At 44.6% G+C, this 26,905-nt stretch overlaps 1 protein-coding gene across 9 annotated transcripts in view; it reads right to left on the bottom strand.

Moving 5' to 3' along the window:
• ATP9B (ATPase phospholipid transporting 9B (putative)) overlaps positions 1–26,905 on the bottom strand; it is a 249,489-nt gene that overhangs the window by 162,380 nt on the left and 60,204 nt on the right. For all 9 annotated transcript variants that reach the window (XM_042909654.1, XM_042909656.1, XM_042909655.1 and 6 more), the window contains 2 exons: positions 22,958–23,016; positions 12,531–12,582 (listed from right to left, as the gene is read on the bottom strand). In XM_042909654.1, coding sequence (XP_042765588.1) covers positions 12,531–12,582; positions 22,958–23,016 — 111 coding nt within the window. The remainder of the gene's footprint in view (positions 1–12,530; positions 12,583–22,957; positions 23,017–26,905) is intronic.

The raw sequence follows: 26,905 nt of genomic DNA, 5'->3' as shown, positions 1-26,905 counted from the left end.
CCGAAAAACTGAATCTAGACGCAGACCTTACATCCCTCAGGAAAATCAACTCCAAATGGGACCTAAATGTAAAATACAAAACTATAAAAGTCCTGTAAGACAATATAGGAGAAAACCTAGGTGACCCCAGGTGTGGTGAGGACTTTTTAGATACCGCACCAAAGAAACGATCCAAGAGAGAGATATGTGATTAGCCAGACTTTGGTAAAATTTAAAACTTCTGTTCTGCAAGACATTATCAAGAGAATTAGAAAACAAGCCACAGACTGGGAGGGCGAATGTTTGCAAAATATACATCTGATACAGGATCGTTATTCAACATATACAAAGAACTCTCCAAACTCAACGGCAAGGAAACAACTTGATTAAAAAATGGGCTGAAGCCCTCAACAAAGAAGATATACAGACGACAAGTAAGCACATGAAAGTCTCCACGTCATCCCATATCATCAGGGATACAAGTCACAACCACAGGGAGACAGCAACCCACCCCTATTAGAACAGCCCATGCCCGGGGCACTGACCAGGCCGAGTGCTGACGGGCTGTGGAGCCCCAGGAGCTCGTGCTCACCGCTGGTGCGAACGCAACATCGTGCAGCCACCGCAGAAGACAGCTTGCTGGCTTCTTGCAAAGCTAACCACAACCGTACTGTATAATCCAGCAGTACTGCTTGGCATTTTCCCAAAGGAGGTGTGAACGTAAGTCAACACAAAAACCTGCACGTGCGTCTTATACCAGCTGCTTTCATAACTGCCAAAACTCGGAAGCAACCAGGGTGTCCTTCAATAAGCACACGAATAAACTGTGGTCCGTCCAGACAACGAAGAATTAGTCAGCACTAAAAAGAAATGAGCCATCAGGCCACGAAAGACACAGAGGAAATTGTCACGCACGTCACTCGATGAAAGAAAATCTGATACGGCGTTCTGGAAAAGGTAAAACTAAGGAGACCACAGAACGATCAGTGGTTGCTGAGGGATGAACAGACGGAGCACGAAGGATTTTTACAGACAGCATCACTAAAGAAAATACGCTGTACGATGCCATAACAACACATGTCTTTACACGTTTGTGCAAGTCGACAGAACACGAACCACCAAGAGTGGAGCCTCACGTAAACCCGGGGCTTTGGCTGGTGCAGGTGCATCTACGGTAACCGGTGCGCCACTCTGCTGGGGTGTGCTGACGACAGGGAGAAGCCATTCATGTGTGAAGGCAGGGCGCACACGGAAAATCTCTGTCCCTCCCTCGTTTGTAAACCTAAAACCACTCTAAGACTATAAGGTCTGGGGGCACCCGGGTGGCTCAGTGGGTTCAGCATCCAACTCTTGATCTCAGCTCAGGTCTGGACCTCAAGGTTGTGAGTTCAAACCCCTCACCGGGCCCCATGCTGGGCGTGAAGCCTACTTAGAAAAAAAGTCTGAAAATATATTTTAAAATGCATTCAGATTAGTACAGAATATATCAACCAAAACCTTGTACAGTTGATCCTTACACTTATACAAGGATTGTTTGAAAATAAGTACAGCACAATACAGTACTAGAAGTGCATTTTCTTTTCCTTATAATTTTCTTTCTTTTTACTTACAGAAATTTTTTTTAATGTTTATTTGTTTTTGAGAGAGAGGGAGAGGCAGAGCACGAGTTGGGAGGGGAAGAGAGACAGAGAGGGAGCCACAGAATCCCAAGCAGGCTCCGGGCTCCGAGCTGTCGGCACAGAGCCTGACGTGAGGCTCGAACCCATGAACCGCGAGATCATGACCTGAGCCAAAGTCAGACGCTTAACCGACTGAGCCAGCCAGGCGCCCCTCCTTATGATTTTCTTAATAACGTTTTTCCTCCAGCCTGCTTTACTTTAAGAACACAGTATACGACACATGCAAAATGTGTGGACTTTATGTTACTGGTAAGGGTTCCCGCCAACAGCGGGCTATTGGTAGTTAAGTGTGGGGGACTCCAAAGTCATACATGGGTTTTCAAGTGCACAGGGGCGAGGCGGGGTAGGTGGTAGAAAGTGGCCCTGACCCTACGTTGTTCAAGGGTCAACGTACAAACATTCGATCTTGCAGTGAAGAAACCCTGCGAGTAACCAGAACAGCAAAAGCCACACTTACGTTTACACTCGAGCACCTACAGAAGGAGACGCCTCCAGTTAGACCTTCCTCATACGTGGGTTCAGGGCCCCGTTCCCCTGACTCTCAGGGCTGCCCACGCCCACAGACTTCACCAACGGCGCCCGCGGGCTCTGGTGAGCGGCTGGCTGCATGCACGCTGCCTCCAGAGCTCGCTGCGGCGGGTGCTGGCCAGGGCGCTTCCTCTCCACCTCAGCAGCCAACTTCATCAACAGCCCACCTCACCGCCTTTCCCCTTTTATCCAGGAGACACCACGGCAAAACAGAAACGTTAAATAAAAGGTTTCCACAGTATTTTGAACTACTTCACTGGTACGGATGGTGTAACTTTAAGCGTCCCGAAGCTGCTTAGACTCAGACGGCAGAACCAGATGACAACAGCTGAGTTTTCTGACATCTAACAGACCCGTTAAAGGTCACTTACCCATAAAGCAGCTCAAATGACATGGCTATTTAACAGTTAAGTTGTTAAAATAAAATGGTTAAAATACACTATAGATGCTTATAATCAAAACAAAAATAAAACTGAATAGTGGTGGGAGGTTGTGAATAATGTTACGTTAAGAAGAACAGATTAACTGATAAAATGCAAATAAAGACCTGATGATGATTTTACAGGAAACGTCCGGAACTATTCACTGAGAACTGCTGACAGGGTGACAAAGCAGCGCCACCAACTTGTACCGTAAGTCACAGGTACAGCTGTGCTTTTCCTCAACACAGGTTTCCACGCGATGCTGCCCCTACAGGTGTATTCAGTACTCCCTGAACAGAAAGCAGTGCTCCTACTGACCTTAGCAGGTTTACAGACGAGGAGTTAGAGAAGCAAATAAGCCAAATCAGAAGGAATAAAAGAAGTTCTGGGAGACACACACGGTCCAGGTTGATAAGGAAGCCAGACTCAAAGTCCTTAACACAAAACCCACACTTCGTCATCTGGAGCAACCCAACGTCCTATTCTAGAAATCAGATGCAAGGGCTTCTGCGAAAGTCACCGAGGGAGAGGGATCCGGCGGGCATGCCAAGTGGCTATGATATACAGTTACCGGAAAGAAGACCCGTCACAACATGCTTCACGCACCCAGAACAGTCAGCTTAACAAAGCAGGTATACTCACTCGCGGAGTGTAACGGTCTTTTCTGCCATGACTGGGATCCTCCTGAACCTCGGGGGCCAAAGGACTGCAATAAAAGAGACCACTGGGGGGTGGGGAGAAGGAGGGATACAGACTGGGACAAAGTGCCAGGGAGACGAGCCTAGGGACATAGGGTTTAATACAAGCACACTACGGGGCGTCTGCGTGGCTCAGTCGGTTAAGCGTCCCACCCTTGGTTTCAGCTCGGGTCATGATCTTGTGGTTTGTGAGATCTGACATCGACCCCTTGTCAGGCTCTGTGCTGACAGCATGGAGCCTGCTTGGGATTCTCTCTCTCTCCTCCTCCCCCCCCCCCACCCCCCCCCCTCTGCTGTCTCTCAAAATAAATAAACTTTAAAAAAAATTTTTTTTTAATGTTTTTATTGATTTTCGAGACAGAGAGAAACAAAAAATGAGCAGGGGAGGGGCAGAGAGGGGAAGAGACAGAATCTGAAGCGGGCTCCAGGCTCTGAGCTGTCAGCACAGAGCCCGATGCGGGGCTCGAACTCATGGAGTGTGAGATCATGACCTGAGCTGAAGTCGGACGCTCAACCGACTGAGTGACCCAGGCGCCCCACAAAATAAATAAACTCTAAAAAAAAATGTAATGCAAGTACACTTCTTTAGGGCCTGGCTCATTTAGAAAACACCTTCTAAAGATGGTTATGGGGAGGCACTAACAGAATACTCCAAATCAAGGAAGAAGGAAATATGGCGTCTACTTCTAATCAGGAGATTAGAAACCGTTCCGCACCCGCCCCTCAAAAAACGTATGGAGGCATGTGTGCATAACACCAAGTCACATACTTCTTTCTCCTCGAAAAAGGAGGTCACTAATATCACTGACCGTCCACGAAGTGCCTGACATGTGAGGTCCCATCAGACAGGAGGCAGGTAACGTGCCGCTGCCGCAAGCCTTGAGGTGCAGCGCCCCGAGGTCAGCGTGGGAAGGGCACAATGCCACCGCGAGGTCATCCGACTCCAACCCTGTGTCGTACTAGCACATTAAATTCACCACGGCCGATCAGTCAGCAGTCTGAACCGTGTTATGCCAACATCAAACGTTTTATTTGGGTGCTGGTGGTTGGTTAGGCACGTTGTGTATTTTTAGTGACTTGGCTGACCTAATTCTGTGAAGTCTACTTCCCCTGTAGCAGGGACACTCCGATGTCCCTGACCAGATTTTTATTCCTGGCTTTCTAAGGGCTACTCCTGGCCCCACATAAACTTCCTGTTGGCTCAAAGGTGGTATCCGAATTCACGTAGTCGGATTTTCACCCTTTACCACTGGATGCATGTGGCTGGGAGGCCACTCCCCCAGTTCAGAAGTTTGTTCGTGATTCTGTCCCATGTTCAGTCAGGGACAGACCAGCAGCTTGAGGTTCTCTCCGTCCACTCCTGGGGCCACAGCCATGGGTTTGGCATACGGACGTTCTTCTAGACTAACGGGGAGGCGTGGGATTGTACTTCTAAGCTTGGCTTCGCAGGAGCCACACCGGAGTGAGCAGCACACCCAGAAGACTGTGCTTAGGGCCCCTGAACCGGGCAAGGCTCTGACCGCTGATGGGTGTGCGTCCTGCAGAAGCTTTTCCAGAATGCCCCACTCTGACCACTCCCGAGCAGAGCAGCCCAGCACACGCATGCAGTGACGAGTGCAATCCCATGGGACTCTTCCTGGCTCTTTCCCTGGATCCGGCGGTGAAATTTCTCACTGGGCTCTGTGTCCCTTGGTGGTGTATATCAGGGACCGTCCCTCTGAAAACTGGCCACCAAGCTCTCCATTGTTGTCAACACGACCCTTCGGCACGAACTCCCAGAAGGTCCGTTCCTAATCAGCACCACAGGGAAAGCTGCAGAGATCTCTCGCCCCAGGCACGGGAAATGCCAACGGGACAGCAGCTTGCACGTGGGTGCTGGGGTTGGAGGGGTTGTGGTATCTTCTCCAGGCACGTTACCTTCTGCCCCACAAGCTAGCCGGTGGGGGTAATAGCTGGGGCCCTGTTACTCCCAGCTCGGCAAAAGCGAGCAGAGCTCTCGCCTCGGAGTGGGAGCTGGCCGGCAGAGGGAGGGCCCATCCACGGGGCCAGGGGAAGGGAGCCATTAGTGGAGCCCCCTCGCAGGGCGGTGCCCTGGCCTTAGGCTGGCGGTGGCGGGGAGACGGAGCCAGTCCCCGGATTCCAGGCTGCGCTGGCGTGGAGTGGAAGCCGCTTCCCCATGGAGCCAGATTCCACAGAATCAATCTGTTCTGCCCGAGAAAGGTCTCTGAGAAACGGGAGAACGACTGCTCTCGAAAGACACGTAACTGAACACTGAGATTATCTCAGGCGTTCTCTTCGGTGAAAAATAAAAGTCTCTAGTCCTTTCGACCAGGGGTGACTCTGCCCCCTGAGGACACCTGGGAACTTCTGGAGACGCTGCTTGTTTTCAGAACCGGGCGGGGAAGGCGGATGCCGCTGGCACAGTGACCCGAGGCAGGAATGGGCTCAGCAGCCTGTATGAAGACAGATGTGGCCCCAGGCGGCGGCGGCGGCGCCCCAGCAGGCTCCCGATCCCGGGCCGGGCTCACGTCAGCCGGAAGAGCAGGCCTCGGGCTGAGCGCCGGCTCTGCGTCTCACTCACCAACGCTCCCCGTGCGGCGACCCCGTCTCACGAAGGCTTTCTCCCGCACGGTGGGAGAAGTCACATGTTCCTTACGGCCGTCTCGTAAAACTTAGGGGCACGTCTAGGAAAGCCTGTCGGTGAGAGGCAGACGGCAGGAACCCCGGATTTAGCTAACTACGCCTCAAGTGTGGGGTACTGGTTAAGGCAGAAAGGTAAGAGTGTGTCTTCACAGAGCTCGGTCCAGGACGTCTCCCGCAGGACGTGCGCCAGCCCCACCGGCCCGCGGGCCCCCGGAGGAGATGCGCTCTGCCACCGCGAGCACCTCCCTGCCCTCTCACTGCTCTCCTCCGCCAGCCGGGGCATCCCGACGAGTCCGTTCGGTGTCTGCGGTGTGCCCCACGGAAACCCTTCACCAGCGACACTTGCAGTCCTTTCAGCTACTCTCCGCCACGGGCATCAGTGCTGCCCACGGGACCAGAGGGGGTCCCCAGAGGCGGAGTCACTCTCCCGAGGCCCGGTAAGACTGACAGCCGCGAGACGCTCCCCGAGTCACCCATCGTATCAAGTGAGGACTCCCGGAAGAGACCTCTGTCTGATCGCGTGCACTGTACACAAACAAACTGTTGCGCGTTACACGACCTACCACAAGGAGAGTATTTTGTACGAACTGATTTCAACTAAAAAGGAGTACAAGGAAATCTGCAGTGGGTCTTACTTTACAGTTAGACGGTTTTCCGAAACTTAAATGTACGTGCGATTATATACGTGCGGGTGCATGCGTGTGTCCTGCTATAAATTTAGCTGCGCAGGGACCGGACTCTAGGTTCTGTCTGACACGTGCCGTGAGACGTCCGTGCCGACAGCCCTGCCGTTCATGCTCTGTCTCTCTCTGTCCCAAAAATAAATAAACGTTAAAAAAAAAAAATTAAAAAAAAAATAATAATAAATTTAGCTGCGCAGGGACCGGACTCTAGGTTCTGTCTGATACGTGCCGTGAGACGTCCGTGCCGACAGCCCTGCTCTAGGTGTGACTGCTAACACATAAAATAGTAAGAAGGGAAACTCACTAGTGTCTTAAAGTTCAAATATTCTGTGGTTCTAAAATAGCGAGACCAACACCCAGATCTTTATGAACTTATTAAACACCGGAAGAAATAGAGCTGCCTTTCTTTAAAGAAAAAGGGATATGCTTCATATTAAATGATTATATCCTGCTTTAAAAATTTAGAGACAATAGACATCTTACTAACCTTCGAGTACAGTTAACATTACTAACCTTGCGGTAACGGAGACGATTTAAAGAGAGACCGAACTGTAGCAAAATCAGAAGTACGGCCAACTTGACGTGTCTTACACGAACTCTATCTAATCATGTTTAACAGCAAGCAGTAGCTACGATGGATGCCAGTGAACGCTCGGCAAAACTGAATTATTAAATTGGCCTGCTCATATCCTGTTACAGACTTCTTATGAATACTTGATTTTATTTTGTATTAATTGACAAGAGCTGACAGGAAAGGACAGGTTTAATGACAATCAAATGAAGATCAACTGGGCCATGTGTCACACAGGAGAGCTGCATCAAGTAGTGATAAAGTAACTGCTGGGACGCCAGGAGACAGAGCACAGGAGTCTGTCATAGACGTGATAAGTTATCCTGTAATATTAGTAGATGGCCTGAAACAGCTCGGAATCCAATAGCTCTCAGAGACGGGTACAGTATATGCCCAACAAAAGAAAAATAGATATTGACTTTGCATATGTAATACCAGATCGTTTGCCATTAAACTTAATTTCTAAATCATTTATGGGACTTAATGACTCTGCATGAAATTTTTAAGCCAGTGGGAAGATGAATAGCACCAAGAGAGAATGTGGACGAGCACAGTGTCATTTACCGACCCCGGGCCCACTAACAGGTGACAGCTGAGCTATTGAAATATGTCCCAAACACTTAAACTATAATGTCATCACTTAGGAGACAAGTGAAAAAGATATTGGCATTTATAAGAGATTGATGAAAATTAGTTCCAAAGCATTAATTTCTCTTAATACCACTAAAAGAATTGTGTGCATTCAGGAGATATTTGATCTGAATTAAGAAACTGATGAAGCAATTGATTAATTGGGATTTAAGCCATCAGTCCCCAGATCCATCAACAGCTTCATCTGCATTCTAAACAATCAAGCCGGCAGCCCAGGGACCGTCCAGTGTTAGTCCCTGGTCAGTATCCGGCAGCCCAGGGACCGTCCAGTGTTAGTCCCTGGTCACTACACCATAGACAGGCCCCCTGAGCTGTGCTGACAAGCACAAGCTTTACCTGGTCAAGCCCGGACACACCATGGAGACCGAAGACTTGTACACGGGCTAGGGCTGGAAGGTTTTTATTATAACAGACAACCTACTATCAGATTTTTCTGACACTGCAAAGTAATAAAATAGTATCAATGGCGTCAGTAGATACACAAAAAATTCTGAATAGGTGTACCTTCAAAAATGAGATGATTACAAAAACTTAAAGTAATTACTTAAAGTCATAGAAACAGAGATGATTACAAAACTTCAAAATGAGGTGATTACAAAAACTTAAAGTAATTACTTAAAGTCATAGAAACAGAGCTTCCAAAGAAATTCTAAGAATTCCTGAGAATTCTTGATTTAAAGCAATATTACGACACACATTTTATCCAGCTGGGAAGCTCCTGGGTCCATTTTACAAAAAGAAGAAAAATAGCAAAAAATAACAATCTGACATTTTAATATCTGCATTATCTATAGTTAGCGATGGTTTTAACAATTTATGTGATAGGAAAAATAATAAAACTAAGGAATATAACAGAACCGTATGCTTAAACAGACTACAGTAAGGTCCTAACTCAGATCCATTAATAACCTTCCAGGAATATGTTAAACAATAAGGAATTTAGCATAATGCATATTAATTGTGTCCATTTTTCTGGGGAACAAGTTGATTAATTCCTAAGATTCTCAAAGACATCCAGGACCTCCACAATATGAAGTACCATTACACTACAGTGGGCAATTGTCCCTACAACATGAAATGCAACAGAAAAGTAGAGGCAAAGAAAATGTTTTTAAAACATCATCAATCCTGGGGCGCCCGGGTGGTTCAGTCGGCGTCCGACTTCAGCTCAGGTCATGATCTCACGGTTCATGGGTTCGCGCCCCACGTCAGGCTCTATGCTGACGGCTCGGAGCCTGGAACCTGCTTCGGATTCTGGGTCTCCCTCTCTTTCTAGCCCTCCCCTGCTCACGCTCTCTCTCTTTCAAAAAAGAATAAACGTTAAAAAAAAAAAAAATTTAAAACATCATCAATCTAGATATAATGTTCTTCATCCAAAGCTAATAAAGAGTATCTCATTTTGCCTAATGCTCTAATATTCTACCTATGTTCTGCTGCCTAAACAATGATACAGTGAAAACATCATTCAGAGGCTGAAGCACTTCTAAAAATGCTGTTAGTCACGTGATCATCAACAAGGCACTGATGTTCAGCCCTCAGATTCCTCCTCTGAAAAATGAACGTTTCTCATTATCTTCCAGCTTCAAAGTGCTGGCTTTTCTTCTTTTATCTCCCAACACAAACTGTATAATCTATTTCTCTTGAGTTATTTATCTAAACACCATTTCCATATTTAGGACAGTATTCTTTTGTTTTGTTTTGTTTAGAGAGACAGAGAGACTGCAAGAGCGCGTGTGCTAACAGGGGAGGAGCAGAGAGAGAGGGAGACACAGAACCCCAAGCAGGCTCCACACTGTCAGCACAGAGCCCAGAGGCAGGGCTTGATCCCACGACCATGAGATCACGACCTGAACCGAAACCAAGAGTCGGACCCCGACCCAACTGAGCCACCCAGGAGCCCCTGGGTTAACATTCTTACTCTCATATATTATTTCCACCACAAACATTCAAAGCGTAATTAGTATAAAAGCATCTCTCAGGGTCGCCTGGGTGGCTCAGTCGGTTAAGCGTCCAACTTCGGCTCAGGTCACGATCTTGCAGTTTGTGGGTTCGAACCCCGGGTCGGGCTCTGTGCTGACAGCTCAAACATCTCTCAGACTTGAATAAACGTTAAAAGAAAAAATTCAAGAAAAAAAAAGCATCTCTCAGGCACAAATATTTCTGCTATTCATTATATTAAATACATTTAGAAACAAAGACAAACCGTAAGTAAGTAGATGATGTAAACAGGGATGGCAGCGTAAGAATGTCCGAAAATCCATTTCTCCATAACTACAATGAGAACATCAGTAAAAACCGTCAAAGGCAACCCTTTCAGAACTCTGGGGAATGATCAAAGGCTTGCGACAGTCCCAGGTGCATCTGTTTCAGAAACACGGCTAAATCGAGCCGAGAGTAAGCTGGGGAGTGTCGTGATTTCTCCCATTTCCAAGCCCTCCCCCCTCCACCCCACGGCTCCACAGTAGCTGAGAAAACGGGCAGCCCCTGACGGGGGCCAATCACAGCCGGGGCCCTTCGAACCCACGCCCGGCGAACTGTCATCCCCTGACAAGCAGGGCTCGCCTGGATGTGACCCGACCCGGAGCCCATTCACCGACGACGGCACTTTCCCTGGGCTGTGGGTCAAAACCCGTCAGCGGCAGGTGTCTGACGTCACGGCTCCCTCAGGTGGTGACAAAACTGGTAAACGCTAAGCTAACCAGAAAATTGAAAGAAAACTGGGAAAATCAGATGACCTGAAGGAGGCTCTGAAAATTCCCATCGCATTCCTGGGAGTCTAGAAGCCAGCGGCCCGTGCAGAGCTGCACACACGCCCAGGAAACCCTGAAAGGCCGTAACCTCACGCCCGGGTGACCTCGGGGCTCTGCACGATCAAGAAGCAAGGGCATGGGCAGAGCCGTCACCCGCCTGCCCCGGCTGCGGGCGTTAAGGGGACACAGGCTACCGTAAAAGGTAAACCTTGCAGCTGGGGAACTCAAACAGTTCGCTCTCTCCGGGTCACTTGGCCAGGGGCGGGCAGGGGGCTCAATCCCGCAGGCGTCCGTGAACCCCGGCTGGCGGCTTCAACACGCAGCTCCCGAGACGACCCCGGCCACGGCCACGGAGCCGGCACTGGGAAGACAAGGGTCCAAGGCTACAAAGGAGGTTGAGACCAGGCCTGGAAGCAGCACACGTGGCTGCCAGCCGTCCTCCTTCGGCCAGACATCAGGGCACAGCCCCATCGGACTGGGCAGGAAAGGGGCCTGGCTGTTTATTTCTGCGAAGACAGGGAAACGGACCGAAGGGCCGCTCCCCGGTCCGCTGGCGGGAAGAACCAGACCGCAGGAAGGCACACACAATAAGGTAAACGTATCAAGTGTACGTGCCCAGGAGAAGCAGCCGCGCTCGGGCGTCAACGGCAGCCTCGCGTTACAACGTAAATAACCATAACTACGGTGGGTGAGAAAACATTTTCTTTCTCAGGACTTAAAATGTCCCTTTAAAAAAACGCTGTTTACATATGAAGAAAACCCTAAGCTAACAACTCTAGCACCTGGCTGGCTCAGCGTGCGACTCTTGATCTCAGGGTCGACTCTTGATCTCAGGGTCGTTGGGTTCAAGCCCCACGCTGGCTGCAGAAATTACTTAAGTAAATAAACTTAAAAGAAAGTTGTTGGGGCACCTGGCTGGCTCAGTGGGTGGAGCATGCCAACTCCATCTCGGGAATGTAAGTTCGAGCCCCCCGTTTGATATAGAGATTACTTAGAAAGAAAAGGAAAAAAAAAGAAAAAACTAAATTAACAACTCTAAAATTTAACTTTGTCCTTTCTAGGTTTCACACTACAAATAATACATATGCTGAGCTTCCTCTAAAAATACTGTTCATTTACTCAACAAAGTCAGAAGTGTGAGACAGAAGGAACTTGGGTATTACTTGAGAGGCCTCCCATCGTTTTAGATGCGATGAAACTGTGTGTGACCCCGTGGCTGGCGCACGTGATTCAGAACCGGCCGGAGCAGACCAGGCTTCAGGTCTCCTGATTCCCAGCATATAGGTTTCCCCCTCGACCGCACGAGGCTGCCATCTCCTTAGCCCTTTTCCACCTGCTTCTGGCCGGTGAAAGCTCAGTCACAGAAATAAGCATTTACCCTGTGAAGCGCACTTCAACTAAGCTTCAGACCTAAGCAACGGTCTGCTTCCTCTCAGGTTCCCCCCACACATCTTCTAACCATATTATCTATATAATCACAGTACTACTGGCAAGGTATGTCCATCCACACGACTGCTTAGAAGGGAACAACACAGTCTTGCTCCCTTTGGATCCTACGTGACAAGTACTGCCTGGCACACAGGAAGTGGTCACTACGTGTTTGCTGAATTAACAACACTGCAAATACAGAACGGCAATCAAATTTCAAGCAATATTATCATTTAACTACTTACATATCAATACAAGTGTGAATGAAAACACTCATTTGATATAAAGGTTGTGATAGGATTATCTTTTGTTAATAAATATAAATAGTAAAGATGATCATTTGAAATATCAGCAGTTAAATGTGATTTAGAATTAATGAATTTAATGTATTACCATTCAAAGAAAACTTTTCTGTAAGAATAAATTTTTATTTTTCAAAATGAAAATCAAACTCCTAAAATACTAAATGATCAGTAATTTAAATACACATAGAAATACCTGCTTTTTCTGACGTCCTAAGAAATACCATGTCCGATGGAATTCTTTGATTCTGCAGAGAGTAATATAAAATACTAATTATACATATGCAAGTTTATAAAGTAACACCATTCCATTACAAAGTAGAAATAGCTAGCAGAAAGTATCTAAAAAATGTTATAATAAAATTTATACTGAAGCAATTAACATTAATGATTTATATAACAACTTGTATAATTGATATTCAAATTCATTTTTTAGTTAGACTTTTTACCACTTTTCCCTGTTAACAAACCATGAAGATAGCATTTGTGAAGACTTGAAACCTACTACTCCATTTCTGAAAAGTGTTACATATTGCCTTTTCTTTGGCCTCTTTCTTATCTGAACTTGTGCATACAAGACAGAAGTTTCTGCCCTAGAAAAAGTTATGTCCTCCCTATTAGACTAAAAAACCCTGGGAAGGGAGGGTAGGGTTCCAAGGCCTAACACAAAACAGAAAATACCATAAATAAACTATTTGCTACATATTATAAATGAATAAATGTACTACTGAGCAAACAAACGAAACCCCCACAAATTTGAGAGAGATTCTTTTATAAACCAGAAAAGGACAAAATCTCAAAAGTACTGTATAGCATATAAAAACTTTTACACGAATTCGCTATTAATACATTTATTTAATCATTGCTAATCATTCTATCAATTGGGAAAGCTGTATCAAACTAAGAAAAATATATAGTAAAGAACATTTCACGTAACATCCTAAAGTACTTATATTTTTTGAGACCTAAGTAAAGATCTACCCACACATGATACAGTAGAGGAAGCAAGCAATGCAAGCAAAGCGAGCAAGCAATACAAACAAACAGAAGTTGTTAGGCTGAGAACACCGCGCTGTGGGATAAAGCTGTCAAGTACTGAGATCTAAAGAAGTCTTAGGTCAAAAAGGAAATCACGATGGAAGTCAGAAGATATTTTTAGCTGAACGATAAAAACGCAACACAGCAGAGCGTATGGAACCGTGCTCCCAATGCCAAAGGGAAACGTTAAGAGGAAAATGTATACAGTTAAATGCACACAATGGAGAAGGGAAGCTAAAAACAGAATCTAAATATCCACTTGAAAGCAGGGTGACAAAAGCCAATGAGCCCCAAACGAGGTACAAGGATGTAAGCAAATACAAAGCAAAAATTAATGACACAGAAAACAAGTATATATACATATACATATATATATATATGTGTATATATATATGTATGTAATGATCAGCAAGAAAGTTTTTTTAAATATGTCCATTTCAGTAAAAAGAAAAGCGAACGTTAGACTATAACTAATAAAAGATGCAGAGCAAGTCAAGTTCTGTAAACGAAAAAACTAGCAAACATTACTGAGAGAAGCTAAACAAAACCTAAGCAACACAGAACACATCCTGTACCAAAATCAGAACACAAAGACGTCTGGTGCCCATCAACCGATCTAACACAAACCCAATGAAAGTCTTAACACGTTTTTTGGGAGGAACTGACAGGTATTCCCAGTATTTACCGGAAATGCAAAGGCCGAGAATGAACAAGACAAATGTGAGAAACAAGGAGGCTGAGTCTCCAGTATAATAAAACTAAAGTATCAAACTAGAGCAATTACGACAAAACGGTTTTCCACCTCGACGAGACAGTTCTAGTGAAGAACACGCAGAGACAACAGAAGGCTGGCCCACATGTTCATGAACGCCAGGTTAACGAAAAAGGTGCCACTGCAGACCAATAAGGAAAAGTGGTGAGAAACAGATATCTACAGAAGATGACGGGAAAGAATACCAAATTTCTGTAACAGTTAAAACATAAAAATCTATCCCGAGTGAATTTGAATCTATCCCGAATGAATTTCTAAATGTCAAAGTCAAAGCAATAAAGCTCCTAAAATACAGAGTATTTTGACAATTTTTTGGTAGGGTCCCTACCAAACCTAACAAGACTCCTCCTCCACAATCAAAAATTTTAAAAACCAACCAACCAAACAAAAACCCAATTAACTATAAATGAGAAGATTAATAAAATCGACTTCATCAAAATTAAGAATATCTGTTTAACAAAGCACACCAGGGAGGAAAATATTATTTGCAACATTATCACTAATAAGAGACCCCCCAACCGGAATGCCTAAAGGCCTAAAACCTGACAAGAAAAGAAGAGATAACTTAGAAGAAAAATAGCAAATGATTTCAATAGGCTCTTCCCAAACAAGAAAGGTATCCAAAGGCATATGAAAAGGTGTGCAATTTTGTTACTCTTCAAGGAAATGCATGTTAAAACCGCCACTACCACACACATACTGGAAATGCAAAATGCACAGGGCTGACAATGCCAAGTGTTGACAAACACGTGAAGCATCCGGAACTCTTACGCACTGCACTGCCCACTAGAGGAGAACGTGGTACACTGCCTTGCAAGGTCATTTACAGTATCCACTAAAGCGGAGTATATGTATCCCCCATGCCCTGCAATCCCACTCCTTAGGCATATATACAGTAGCACTGTGTGCACAATTATCACTTCTAACAGGCAAAACTAAAAGCTGCCCAGATATGTACCAACAGTAGGACAGACAAAAGGGCACACTGCGTAACAACGAGACGAGTGAACCATGGACACACAACAAAATGGAAGAATCTCACAGACAGTACCGGACCAAAAAAGCACCCACCCAGATACATCCCCCATCCCACTCCACCAGGTGCCCCTGCTAAGTTTATTCTTAACAGTAATTTTATTTGTAAGTATTTTATTCTTTCTAATGCTATTGTAATGGAATTTTTTCCCTTAATTTCACTTCAGGCCATTACTCTTTAGTCCCTTACCCTGTTTTATTTTCTGTGAAGCACTCATAAATAAACTAGAGTGTTAAACAATCATGGATACTTTTTATTTTTCCCTCCCTTCAAGACTATGAGCAACACAGGAGCAGAGACCCGTGTTTTCTTAACATCGTAGACCCTGGTACGATGTACAACTGTTCCTCTGACCATCACCCATTCAGGGTATCTGGTTTGTGATTTTTGGCAATTATGAATAATACAGGCATAAACATTCATGGATGGCCTTTTGTGCCAATTCAAATTAACATTTCTCTGTGATAAGAGGTCCAAGAGTTCAATTGCTGGGCCATACCACAGTTGCATATTAAATTTTTTAAGAGACTGTCTATCGATTTTCTAGGATAAGTGTAACATTTGATGTTCCCACTAGAAATGTATGAGTGGCCTTTCTTCACATCGCTGCTAGCACCTGGTGTTGTTACCAGTTTTCACTGTAGCCACTGTGCTGTGTGTGCACGGAGACGTCACGGTGCTGTCACTTGCATTCACAGCTTACTGATGATGCTGGGGACCCTCTCCTGCTCACTCTCCAGCTATAATCTTCTTGGAGACACATCTCCTCCGTCTTCAGTTCGTTTTCTCACTTGATTCTTCGTACTGTTGGGTTTTCCTTCTGGGCCTTTTAGCCTGTTTTCATCATAGTCACGTGTTCTTTCACAAGCGCAAACGCTTTATCTTAATGAGATGCAACTTATCGTTATTTTTCTTCTCCGCATGCTTTTGGCATCAAGTCTAAACACCAGTCTCCTACCCTAGATTTGGAGTATTTTCTCCAATGTTTTTCTTCCGAAGTCTCACACGTACACATTTTTCACTTAAATTCATGATCCATTTTGATTTAATACCTATATAATGTGTAACATTTAGATTGGGTTCGTTTTTTTAAACCCTGGATGTCCACTAGTTCCAGGCTCATTTGTTGAAAGGCCAGCCTTTCTCCATTTTAATTGCTTTTGCACTTTGTCAAAACTCACTTGAGCATTTTGGGTGTATCTGTTTCTGGGTTCTCCAGAATGTTCCACCGATCTCTATTTCTCCCCTTCTTACACGCCGGGCTCGGTCACGCGCCTCAACACCAAGAAGTCACCCTTCTCACGTTATTCTCCTCACCCAGCACTGCTTTGCTATCTCAGCCTTCACAAATGGCTTTTACAATAAGCTTATTTTGTATGTAAAAAATGAACACAAAAAAACCAAAATCTTGCTGAGATTTTAATGGGAATTATATTAAACCTATATTCAATTTGAGGAAAACTGGAATATTCCAATCCAAATCCACAGTATCTTTGATTACTTTCATGAATACATTGTCATTTTCAGTCATACCTAAGATTTACTTTTCATAGTAGTGATTTATTAGAAAGCGACTTTATTTTTAATTTGTTTCCACATGTTGGAAATGGGATTGGTATTTGAGTGGTGATCTTATAATTAGCCACTTTGCTAAATCCACTCATTATCATTAGTTCCAGGAGGTTTTCATAGATTTGTTGGGATTGTCCACACACACAATCATGTCATCTGCAAATAGGGACATTTTTATTTCGTCCTCTCCAACCTGAATTCCTTTCATTTGCTTTACCTGCCTTATTCTATGTGGCTAGAAATGTTAGTCGAGTTAAGACCGGTAGGAGCAGGGGCACCTGGGTGGCTCAGTCAGTTAAGTGTCTGACTTTGGCTCAGGTCATGCTCTTGCAGTTTGCGAGTTCAAGCCCCGCATTGGGTTCTATGCTGACAGCTCGGAGCCTGGAGCCTGCTCCGGATTCTGTGTCTCCCTCTCTCTCTGCCCCTCCCCGACTCACACTGTCTGTCTGTCTCTGTCTGTCTGTCTCTCTCTCTCTCAAGAAATTAAAAAAAAAAAAAAAAACATTAAAAAAATTAAAAAAAAAAAAAAAAAAACAGTGGTAAGAGCAAACATCCTGGACTTACTCCCAATCTGAAAGGAGAGGCATTCAGACTTTCACCATTAAGTGTGATCTTGGCTATACATATTTATAGGTGCTTTTTAATTAACTGTTTAATCCAGGCTGTGGAGAGTTTTTATTATGAATGTGTGTTGGATTTACCCAAATGTTTTTCCTACATCAACTGATATAATTTTTTTTTATTATTTTTTAGTTTGTTAACAGGGTAGAGTACATCTGGTGCTTTTAGAACGCTAAACCAGCCTTAGATACCCGGAATAACGTCCACTCTGTCCTGATGTGCCGTTTTTCTATATACTGCTGATATCCATCGGCAATTGTTTTCCTAAGGATGTCTGTGTGTATATGCACATTATTTGTAGTTTTCTTTTGCTGTACTGTCTTGTGTCGGTATGAGGGTAACACTGGACTCCTAAAATGAGCTGCGTAATGCTCCATCCGTCCTCCACTATTTTCTGGAAACTACCGTGCAAAAATGATGCGAAGTCTTCTTTAAAGGTTTCAAGGAGTTCTTCAGTGGAAACATCTGGACTTAGATACTTCCTTCTCAGAGATTTTATTTGTTTTTTAACAACTGCGGTTTATCACAGGTATGACATGCATTTTTTATTCATCGGTGCCAGCCTCAAAGCAATTTCCTCTCATCCCCATCGCAATCCCCATCGCAGTCACTGAAACGCCGATGGTAACGCCATTTTTATTTGTTTTAATTTTATTTATGTCATCTTTACACCCCCAAGATCAAGAGTCACACACACTTTCACCTGGACCAGCCAGGCGCCCCTTTCTCAGAGATTTGAAATTACTAACTCCACTTCCTTACTGTTTGTAGAACCATCATATTACCTGTTCCATTGTGACTGTTTTGATGGTTTGTGCTTTTGGAGGAAGTGGTCCCTTTCGTCAAAGCTGGCGTGCTAGGGAGTGTACAGCTCTCGGTGGGAATCCATGATTATCCTTTCGATGGCCTGGCATCAGCAGTAATGTCCCCTGTGTCACTACGGAGACTGGTGACTTGTGTCACTGCTCTTCATTTTTATCACTCCTGGGAGAGGTCTATCGGTTTTATGAATTTGTCTAGAAGAACCAGCTTTTGCTTTCACTGATTTGCTATCTTGTTTCACTGACCTGCTCTTATATTTACCTCCTTCCGCATACATTGCTTTAATTTTGCTCGTCTAGTCTCCTGAGCCAGGGACTTAGACCATTAACTTGAGACTTTGACGTCCTTCTAACGTAGGTGTTGACTACTACAAAATTCCCACTCGGCACCGCCGCACGTACGTACCATGTATTTTGAATGTTGAAATTCCACTTTCACACAGTTGCATTTTGTTTCCTAGATTCCATACTTAAAGTACACTGTTTACTTTTCACCTACTTTAGAGTTCTCCTGTTGTCTTTCTGTTGTTAATTTCTAATTTGACTCTACCATGATGAAACAACACACTGTATGATTTCAAATTCTTTTCATTTTCTCGAGGTTTCTTTTATGGATCTGCTTTAACTGGTGCACGTTGAAACTTGGTGCGACTTGAAATAAATGTGTGTCTTCCTACTGTCGGGTAGAGCGGCCTGCATTTGTCAGTTAGATCTGGCTGGCGGACTCAGTGGGGATCTTCTCTGTCAGTGCCGATGCTTGGCCCACCACTTCTGTCTGATGCTCAGAGAGTGGGGCTGAAGTTCTCACTCACAACTGTGGATCTGTTTCCCTTGTTCAGGTCCAACAATTTTTGATTTGTGTATTCTGTGGTTCTGTTGTCTGGTGACAACTTCAGGACCGTCTAGTCTTCCTGATGGATAACTCTGTTAATATTATGTGAGGTCTCTCCATCTCTAATAATTTTCTTTGCTCTGAGCTATCCTTCACTGGATATTAACTCAGCCCCTCCTACTTCTGATTAATTTTATGCGATGTGTACCTTTTCCATTCTTTTACCTCCTTTTATCCTACCCGTGTCACTGGATTTGAATTCCTTGTGAGAGGAGCATGGCTGGGCCTCCTTTCTTCATCCACTCTGCCTGTCTCTGGATTGGTATATTTAGACGGTTCACAATGAACATAAATTACTGACACATTACAGAAGTCTGCATTTTATGATCTGTTTTCTGTTGTCAGGTTTCCCCTGGTATTCACTCCTCCGTTTCTAATTTCTTGCCTTCTGGTGTGTTACCTGAAACCTGTCCAGGAGCCCATCTTAGTTTATTTACAGCATCTCAGACTGTCTCTGTCTGCATAGTTTTTGTCGTGTCTGTCCTGGGTATTAAAATATACATTGTAATACTTGGTAAAATTGTTGAAAATATTTATTAAATCGCATTACCTTAAAAAAATAGGATAAAGAAACTGTCGTTCAATTCAGCTGTTAAAAAAAAAGAAGATCTTCTTTTCTTGCTCATTTTGGTTGAGTAGAAGAAGGACTCAACAACAGTGTCAACTTCAATCCTGCTTGCGTCCTCTGGATCCTTCTCAAACACTTGGACTTCAGAGTCGGGTGTTAGGACCTGGACAATGACCTGGACAGCCTTCGACTTTTAAAAGTCTCTTGTTACAAACAGTTACCTGCCTGACACATTCCTCAAGTATTAATATTTAAATTGACATGTCTGTCTAAAATTTTAGATACTTCTTAGGAGGGCTGGTTCCTTGTTTGTTCAGCCAGGAGACAACCTTCGGATTTTGTTCCTCTGCCCTGCGTGCATAACCCGACCCTGACTCTGAATGGATCTAGCCTGCCACTTTCCAAGTGCGCCATCAAAGAGATGCTGCTCCTGGGAGGGGCTGAGGCTGGAGAACTGGGAGTTTACACCCAGATCCGTCTGGCGTCGAAGCCCACATCTCCCCTTGCCCACTGTGCCCAGCTGCTGCTCTCCCGTGAGTTGCACGACTCCCAGCATCTGCAGCACTGGGCCAAACGCGATCAGCGTACCTCAAATATCTACACAATGACTATCCATAGACTAACTGTAATTCCACATCAGGGTACAGAATTAGAAGAGCTACCCTCCAACATAACATCCACCAAGGAAGCATCCAAGGATTGATTTCTAAGTAGCAATACGGTCAAATAACAGAGAAGTAACTTTCTGGTTAGTGACAAGTATTTCCAGAATCCTTAAATAAAAAGTAAAAAGACAAAACCATTTGCTACCATATCACTGCCATCTCCTTATGACGGTCAGTCAGTAAGACAAAAACTTTTACCCCTAAAAAAGCCACAAAGTTGGTTTAACAAATATAAATTCACTACTAAAAACTTATCACTTCATAGCAATTACCAGAAATTATGTCTCAAGATTCTAAATATTCAAGTTTTTTAAGTAACTAAAATCTGTGGAAAATTTTTATGAGAAAGTAGGTGTAAAATTGGCAATGTAAAAAAACTCAATCAGGTACAGGTGTCACCCCTATTTTTTAGTGTATAGCATTTCCTGAAGATTAGTGAAAACATTTTAGAAGTTCTTCCTGTAGCTCTGCTACCGAATCTCTCAACACCAGGGTAGAGAAGGGGCCGTACACATGCTTGTGTAGTAATACCAATCTAGTGTTGGGAGTGCCACCCACACTGCTCTACCCATGGAACACTGCAGGGACACCCACACTGCGCTACCCGTGGAACACTGCAGTGACAAAACAAAAGATGGGCAGCTACCCCATTACCGTAAAACCTTTCCCCGATGTCGACAAAGGCCCATGTCCCTCATCCATCTCTCACAGATGGAGAATACCCCTGGGAGGCCAGAGAGAGGCCCAAGGGGAACGCCCCCACATTGATCTCGACATCCACCTTCACATCCATCTACAGGACAGAAGAGATGAGCACACACAACGTGGCCAAGAAGGACTCAGGCTACTCAGTAAAAATGGGAGCACTGAAGAGCACAACAGTCCATCAACTCTGGCAGGAGAGGGAAGGAGAACGTGAATAACAAGAGAGCAAAGGAAATGAGAGATGGAACGATGACAAGGCCAAGCAGTGCTCCCCGATCCACAGAGACTCTCTCTGCTCCTTAAACACCACCATCAACACCACACAGCCTCTTGAGAAGGAAACAAGACGTGATGGGTGTCACTGCCGGCACAGGTCCCAGCCCGCAATCCATGCTGCTGGCTACCCACTTTTGTCCTGACGGGCCACCGGGAGCTGCCCTGTGGAGGACCCCCAGCCTTCCCACCTTGTGGTCGGGAACGAAGGCGGCCTCCTTCCGGCCAAAAGCTCACGGAACCAAGGCCCTGAACCTGCCAACAAGCCCCCACGAGCTGGAGGCGATGGCCGCCTGGCTGACTACAGCCCTGAGAGGGACCCGGAGCGAGCACCCAGGTGCCTGACCACAGAAAGGGGGAGGTATTGGACACTGGCATCTGACTCTCATTCGGCTCAGTCATCTGTCATCAGCATTTACCCTACAGAAGCGCGAAGAGGTGTGTGTATAAGGATATTCACACAGCGCTTTGTAAGAGAACAAAGACACCATCTGAAAATCTAACCGCGGATCAAAGCTAGTGACTTACAACGTCCATATGACCAAACGCTACACACACGAGTTGCAAATCAGTATGTTCAATTTTAATCCTTTTGTAAAATCAAACTAGCATACCTAAAAACATGGCCGATGTAGAGATGAAAGCAGCAAGAGAAAGCCCACGCCGGTCTTGAGGAGAAAGGCCTTCTGGTACTAAACCCCTCCACAACATGGCTCAGGCTGGGTGCGTGGCCCGGGGGCCAGCTGGCACCGAGGGCTCAGACTACTCTTGTAAGAGGCCTTATTACAACTTTTCCTGCGACACTTTTTAAAAGTTGTTCTAAGGGCACCCGGGTGGCTCAACCAGTTGAGCTTCTGACTTCGGCTCAGGTCGTGATCTCGCCGTTCGTGAGTTCGAGCCCCGCGTCGAGCTCTGTGCTGACAGCTCGGAGCCTGGAGCCTGCTTCGGATTCTGTCTCCTCTCTGCCCCTCCCCTGTTCATACTCTATCTCTGTCTCTCTTTCAAAAATCATTAAAATTTTTTTTAAAAAATAAAATAAAATAAAAGTTGTCCTAGAGCCTTTGAAAAAAACAAAGAGGCTACCTGCTCAGTGGCCATTACTCAGGGATGAGGGCAGAAGCACCCCCCCAAAGGCAGTCAGCCTGCTCACCCCAGGCCGCTGGCAGCTTCCACCACTGACACTGACAGGCTTTCTGAGCGGTTCCACCTCCACAGACCTGAGCCGTTTCTTCCCAATATTCTCTGACTTCCATTGACCCTCCCTTCTTTAAGGTAAATTCTAAACCGTAAGAATATCCAATTCTTATGTGTGATATATCTAGCTACAATAGGAAGTTTTAGAAAATGAAAGATATTCTATTACAAATAGGTTCTAACTAATACAGTTTTTTCATCAAATGAAATAATTCTAGTAATACAATATTAAGCAGTTAACACAGGTGTTATTTTTAGACAAAATATGATCTCACCTGCACACAATAAAATGTACTAAAGCAAAAACAAACTAGATTTTTCTTCATATATATCATATCTTATAAAAGATGTTAAGACTTAAAATAACTGTCTCATACAATTTCCTTTAGATTCAAAGTTACTGCAATCAGGCTAAATGTTAATCACCGGCATACACACGTCTAAAATATATGAAAAATGCGTCAACCTTTTCCACTATGATGAGGTCTCCAACTTGTATGTCTGAACTCTTAACTTGCACTTTACCTTAAAGAAAAGAAGAAGTATAATCAACTCAAGGAAACAACAGCACACCAAGTTAAAATTTCAATTAGCAAATAATACTCCAGAAATAACTTTTGGGGTGGAAAAACACTAGAAATTTATCTGTACTTATACTTTCAAAATAAATTGATTACACAGTCACCAAAAGTGAACTTCTCTTAGCTCCCAAATACGAACAGGTAACTGTCCCCAGTAAAAGACGTGGGGTACGGGAGAGGGCTCCAACCGGAACGTTCTTCCCAAATCCACCATTATTTCAGGTCTGGGCCCAGTACTGACCATCAGAATAGCACTCAAGATGACTTAATGAGTGAATAACAGGAAGATGTATCCTTGTATTCACATTGTAAATGGCACTGATGGACACAGAACTGACAACAGAAGTCAAGAAAACGATGTATAAAGTCACCGACATTTCAGAACTGGTAACTGATACCGATACGGTCGACAGCTTTATTACAAACAGTGATTCATCCACGTGATACACTGTGTAAATTCTTAAGATTATTTGTATCATATCCAGTCTGCAATAAGCACCTATAAAACTTAACATATAAGCCTCTAAGACAAAGTTAACATCACGCAGAGTAGATGAAATGTTGAATACACAATTTGAGACACCCTTCTACATAAGTAACGAAACTTACTCAAGTTCTCTCTCTCCCTGGGACTCCGAACCCTTCCCCTTCCCTCCTGCCCTCCCTCCTCCACCTCCTCCTCCCCCTCCCCCTCCCTCTGTCAATCTCCCTTTTAGAACTAGCAACAGCCTTGTGGATGTATTTTTACCTTTTCGTGACCACCGTTTTTAACATGGGGAAAGGCCTGTCTTTACATTCAATTTATTCTGAAAGCTAACGGGACAGGAGGTAAGCCCACATCACATCATCAAAAACTAACATTACCAGTCATACTACTGACTTTTCGACCACGTTCAACTTATTACAAACTTATTTCCTAATTACTTCTTAAAGCAGCTCAGTTTCAAGAGTACCATAACTGTTCCTAAAGATATGTTTTGAGGATATCCAGAAGTTTTGTATTTTATTTTTCTACATTCCTCAATTATACAGTAAGCACATAAGGAATGGAACTATTGGGGGAAGCTGTATTTTATTCATATTATAAAACAGCAATGTTTGGGGGTGCCTGGGCGGCTCAGATGGTTGAGTATCTGATTTCAGTTCAGGTCATGATCTCACGGTTCGTGAACTCAAGCCCTGTGTCGAGCTCTGTGCCGACAGCGTGGAGCCCGTTTGGGATTCTCTCTCTGTCCATCCCCCACTTGCACATGTGGTCTCTCAAAACTAAATAAACACTAAAAAAAAAAAAAAAAAAAAAAAGACGATTCTGGCATCTTTTATTAAAAAAAAATAAAATAGAGTACCAATGTTCTTTAGCGTTACTGTGAAACAAATCTTCAGATACCTTCATAACTGGTAAGTACATCTACTAATAGTCAGAAAGTATACTTACAGAAGAATGTCTATTTTAGTTACTTTTTCATTTGGCCCCTTCAAGCTTCTTGTCTGTACTCCCACTGTTATGTTTTCTACAGCTAAGCCCCAGGCAGTAAACGTACCATACTGATCTCATTATTACTGAGTATTATTCAAAAGAATTCCTGTCTTATCACTTAATTTTATTTTCTCTCCTACTATCCATTCCACTGTTCCTTCTGCTTTTCTATATTCTCTGTAATAGACCCATTTAGAAAGCAGAGAAAGAAACAGCCATAATCATAAGATGGAATAAATGTAGTAAATAATTTTTAAATATTTTGAAACAGGAAACATATCCTTTTCTGACTCCGCGATCATGGTCTTACATTTCTGAGAAAGAGGTACCATTGTGTCACATCACAGACACAGTTTATATTTAAATAGCCTTTAATTTTTAGGTATTGTACAGTGATTTTCATTCATTTCTACGGAGCTTCCTTGCAAGTACATGTTTAAAGAAAACAGGTGATGGTAAAATGCAGTGCAGAAATTCTTGTGTTAATAAGACAATATGAACAAAAACACGACAAGGCCATCGTGTCAAATCGGTACAGCAATCTGCCTCCAAGTGCACATTTCTAAACGTAAAGAATTGGTCAAACTGTTCAGTAGCTCTCGGTTCTCTAGGAATTTTCATCTGTGTGCAGGGGGCTGTCTGTACTTCCTGCATAGCCTCAGTCCCATGAACTCACAGCCTTCTGTTCCCTTTCGTCAAGAACAGCTGGAGCTTTAGTATTAATAAGATATTAATTCTCCCTTAAATTTATCTTTAGACTCAATGCAATCCCAATCAAAATCCCAGCAGGGATTTTTGATCTGAATATTTTACAGAAATTGACAAGCTGATTCTAAAAGTCATATCGAAATCCACGGGACCTACACTAGACAAACAACTCTGAAAACAAAAAAACAAAGTTGAAAGGAAAACACTACCTGACTTCGAGAATTATTCTCAAGAAACAGTAATCAAAAAAGAATGATGTTAGCATAAAAACAGACCAACAGATGGGTGGAGTGGAAGAGACAGTCCAGAAATAAAGCCACACATAAGAGACAACTGATTTCTGACCAAAGTATACGGCACTGCAGTGAGACAAAGATCACCTTTTCAATCAACGGTGCGGGAAACATTTGGAGATCCACATACAAACACAGCCCTTACTGGTACCAGTACAAAGGTTTACTCAAAATAGATATACACAGTGCAAATCCCTCTAGAAGAAGAAACACAGGAGAAACTTAACAGAAAATCTCTGTGAACCTGAGTTAGGCCAAGAGTTCTTAGGGCACCAAAAGCACAATCATAAAAGAAAAAACTGGTGAATCAGACTTCATCAACTAGAACATTACAGGGGCCACGAACAGTGCAAAAGCGTTAAGGCCACGGAATCGGCAGCTGACAAACAGCTGGACTCAGGTGTAAAAGGGAGGAAGCTAGAAAGACAGAAAGGGTGCCCGGCTCGCTCCAGGACAAGTGGCCTCCAGGCCCCGGTTGAAAAACCACCACCACGGGCCAGGGACTGCAGAGGGCGAGGCGCCCCGGAGAAGGGCCAGGCTCTTCTCAGGGGAATCAAGAAGGCTCAGCTGGGGGCATCGGCAGGTGGAAGCCTGAGGCACCGATGTACAGAGTCCCAAGGTGATGAAGGGCGACGGCGCCATCGGAGGCTGTCCTAGGTCAGTGAGGGAAACGCGGACGAAGGCCCCGTGAAGCCAGTCCCAGAGCACACAAGCCAGGGCTCTGCTCAGGCTGGGAGGCCCGGGGACTCCCGCTGAAGGTGGGTGGGGCACGGAGGACCCGGATGGGCAAGGGCAGGAGCTATCCTTCCCGAGACACAGGCTGGGGACAAACGTAGGAACAAAATGGGCCACGCCCGACCCGCAGGAACCTTACCTAAAGCCCAGGAGATAAAATACATCCACATAGGACCTGTATTGACTACAGCCTAGGAAATTAAAGAAAAAAAAGGAAATGCTGCTGTCTGGGGGTAAGGGTTAGAGAGCATCTCGCGGAAGGTAACCAATTTTTACTCTTACACTTTCACCAGCAATAATCGAAGTAGTTTTAAAAAACATTCTTTAGCAATTAAAAACAAACAAAACGGGGGAGGGGCCAAGATGGCGCAGCACCATGGAAGTTCTTTTGTGCATCTCTCGTCCCTGAAATGCAGCCAGATCAACACCAAGCCATCCCGCACGCCTAGAAAACCGATCTGAGGATTAACACAATTTGCACAACCTGAACCACAGAACTCGGCAGGTACGTGGTGCAGAGAGAGCAACTGGGGGAGAGAGGAGCCGTGGAGGGCAGAGAGCTCGCGAAGAGAGGAGGGAGATGGGGGGGAGGGTACTGGAAACCCCCACCCCCCGAAAGC

Source organism: Panthera leo, chromosome D3, assembly GCF_018350215.1.
Source record: "Panthera leo isolate Ple1 chromosome D3, P.leo_Ple1_pat1.1, whole genome shotgun sequence".
In the NCBI taxonomy this organism is placed as follows: Eukaryota; Metazoa; Chordata; class Mammalia; order Carnivora; family Felidae; genus Panthera; species Panthera leo.
Note: the sequence above shows the minus strand (reverse complement) of the source record. Positions and strands in the feature narration are given on the sequence as shown.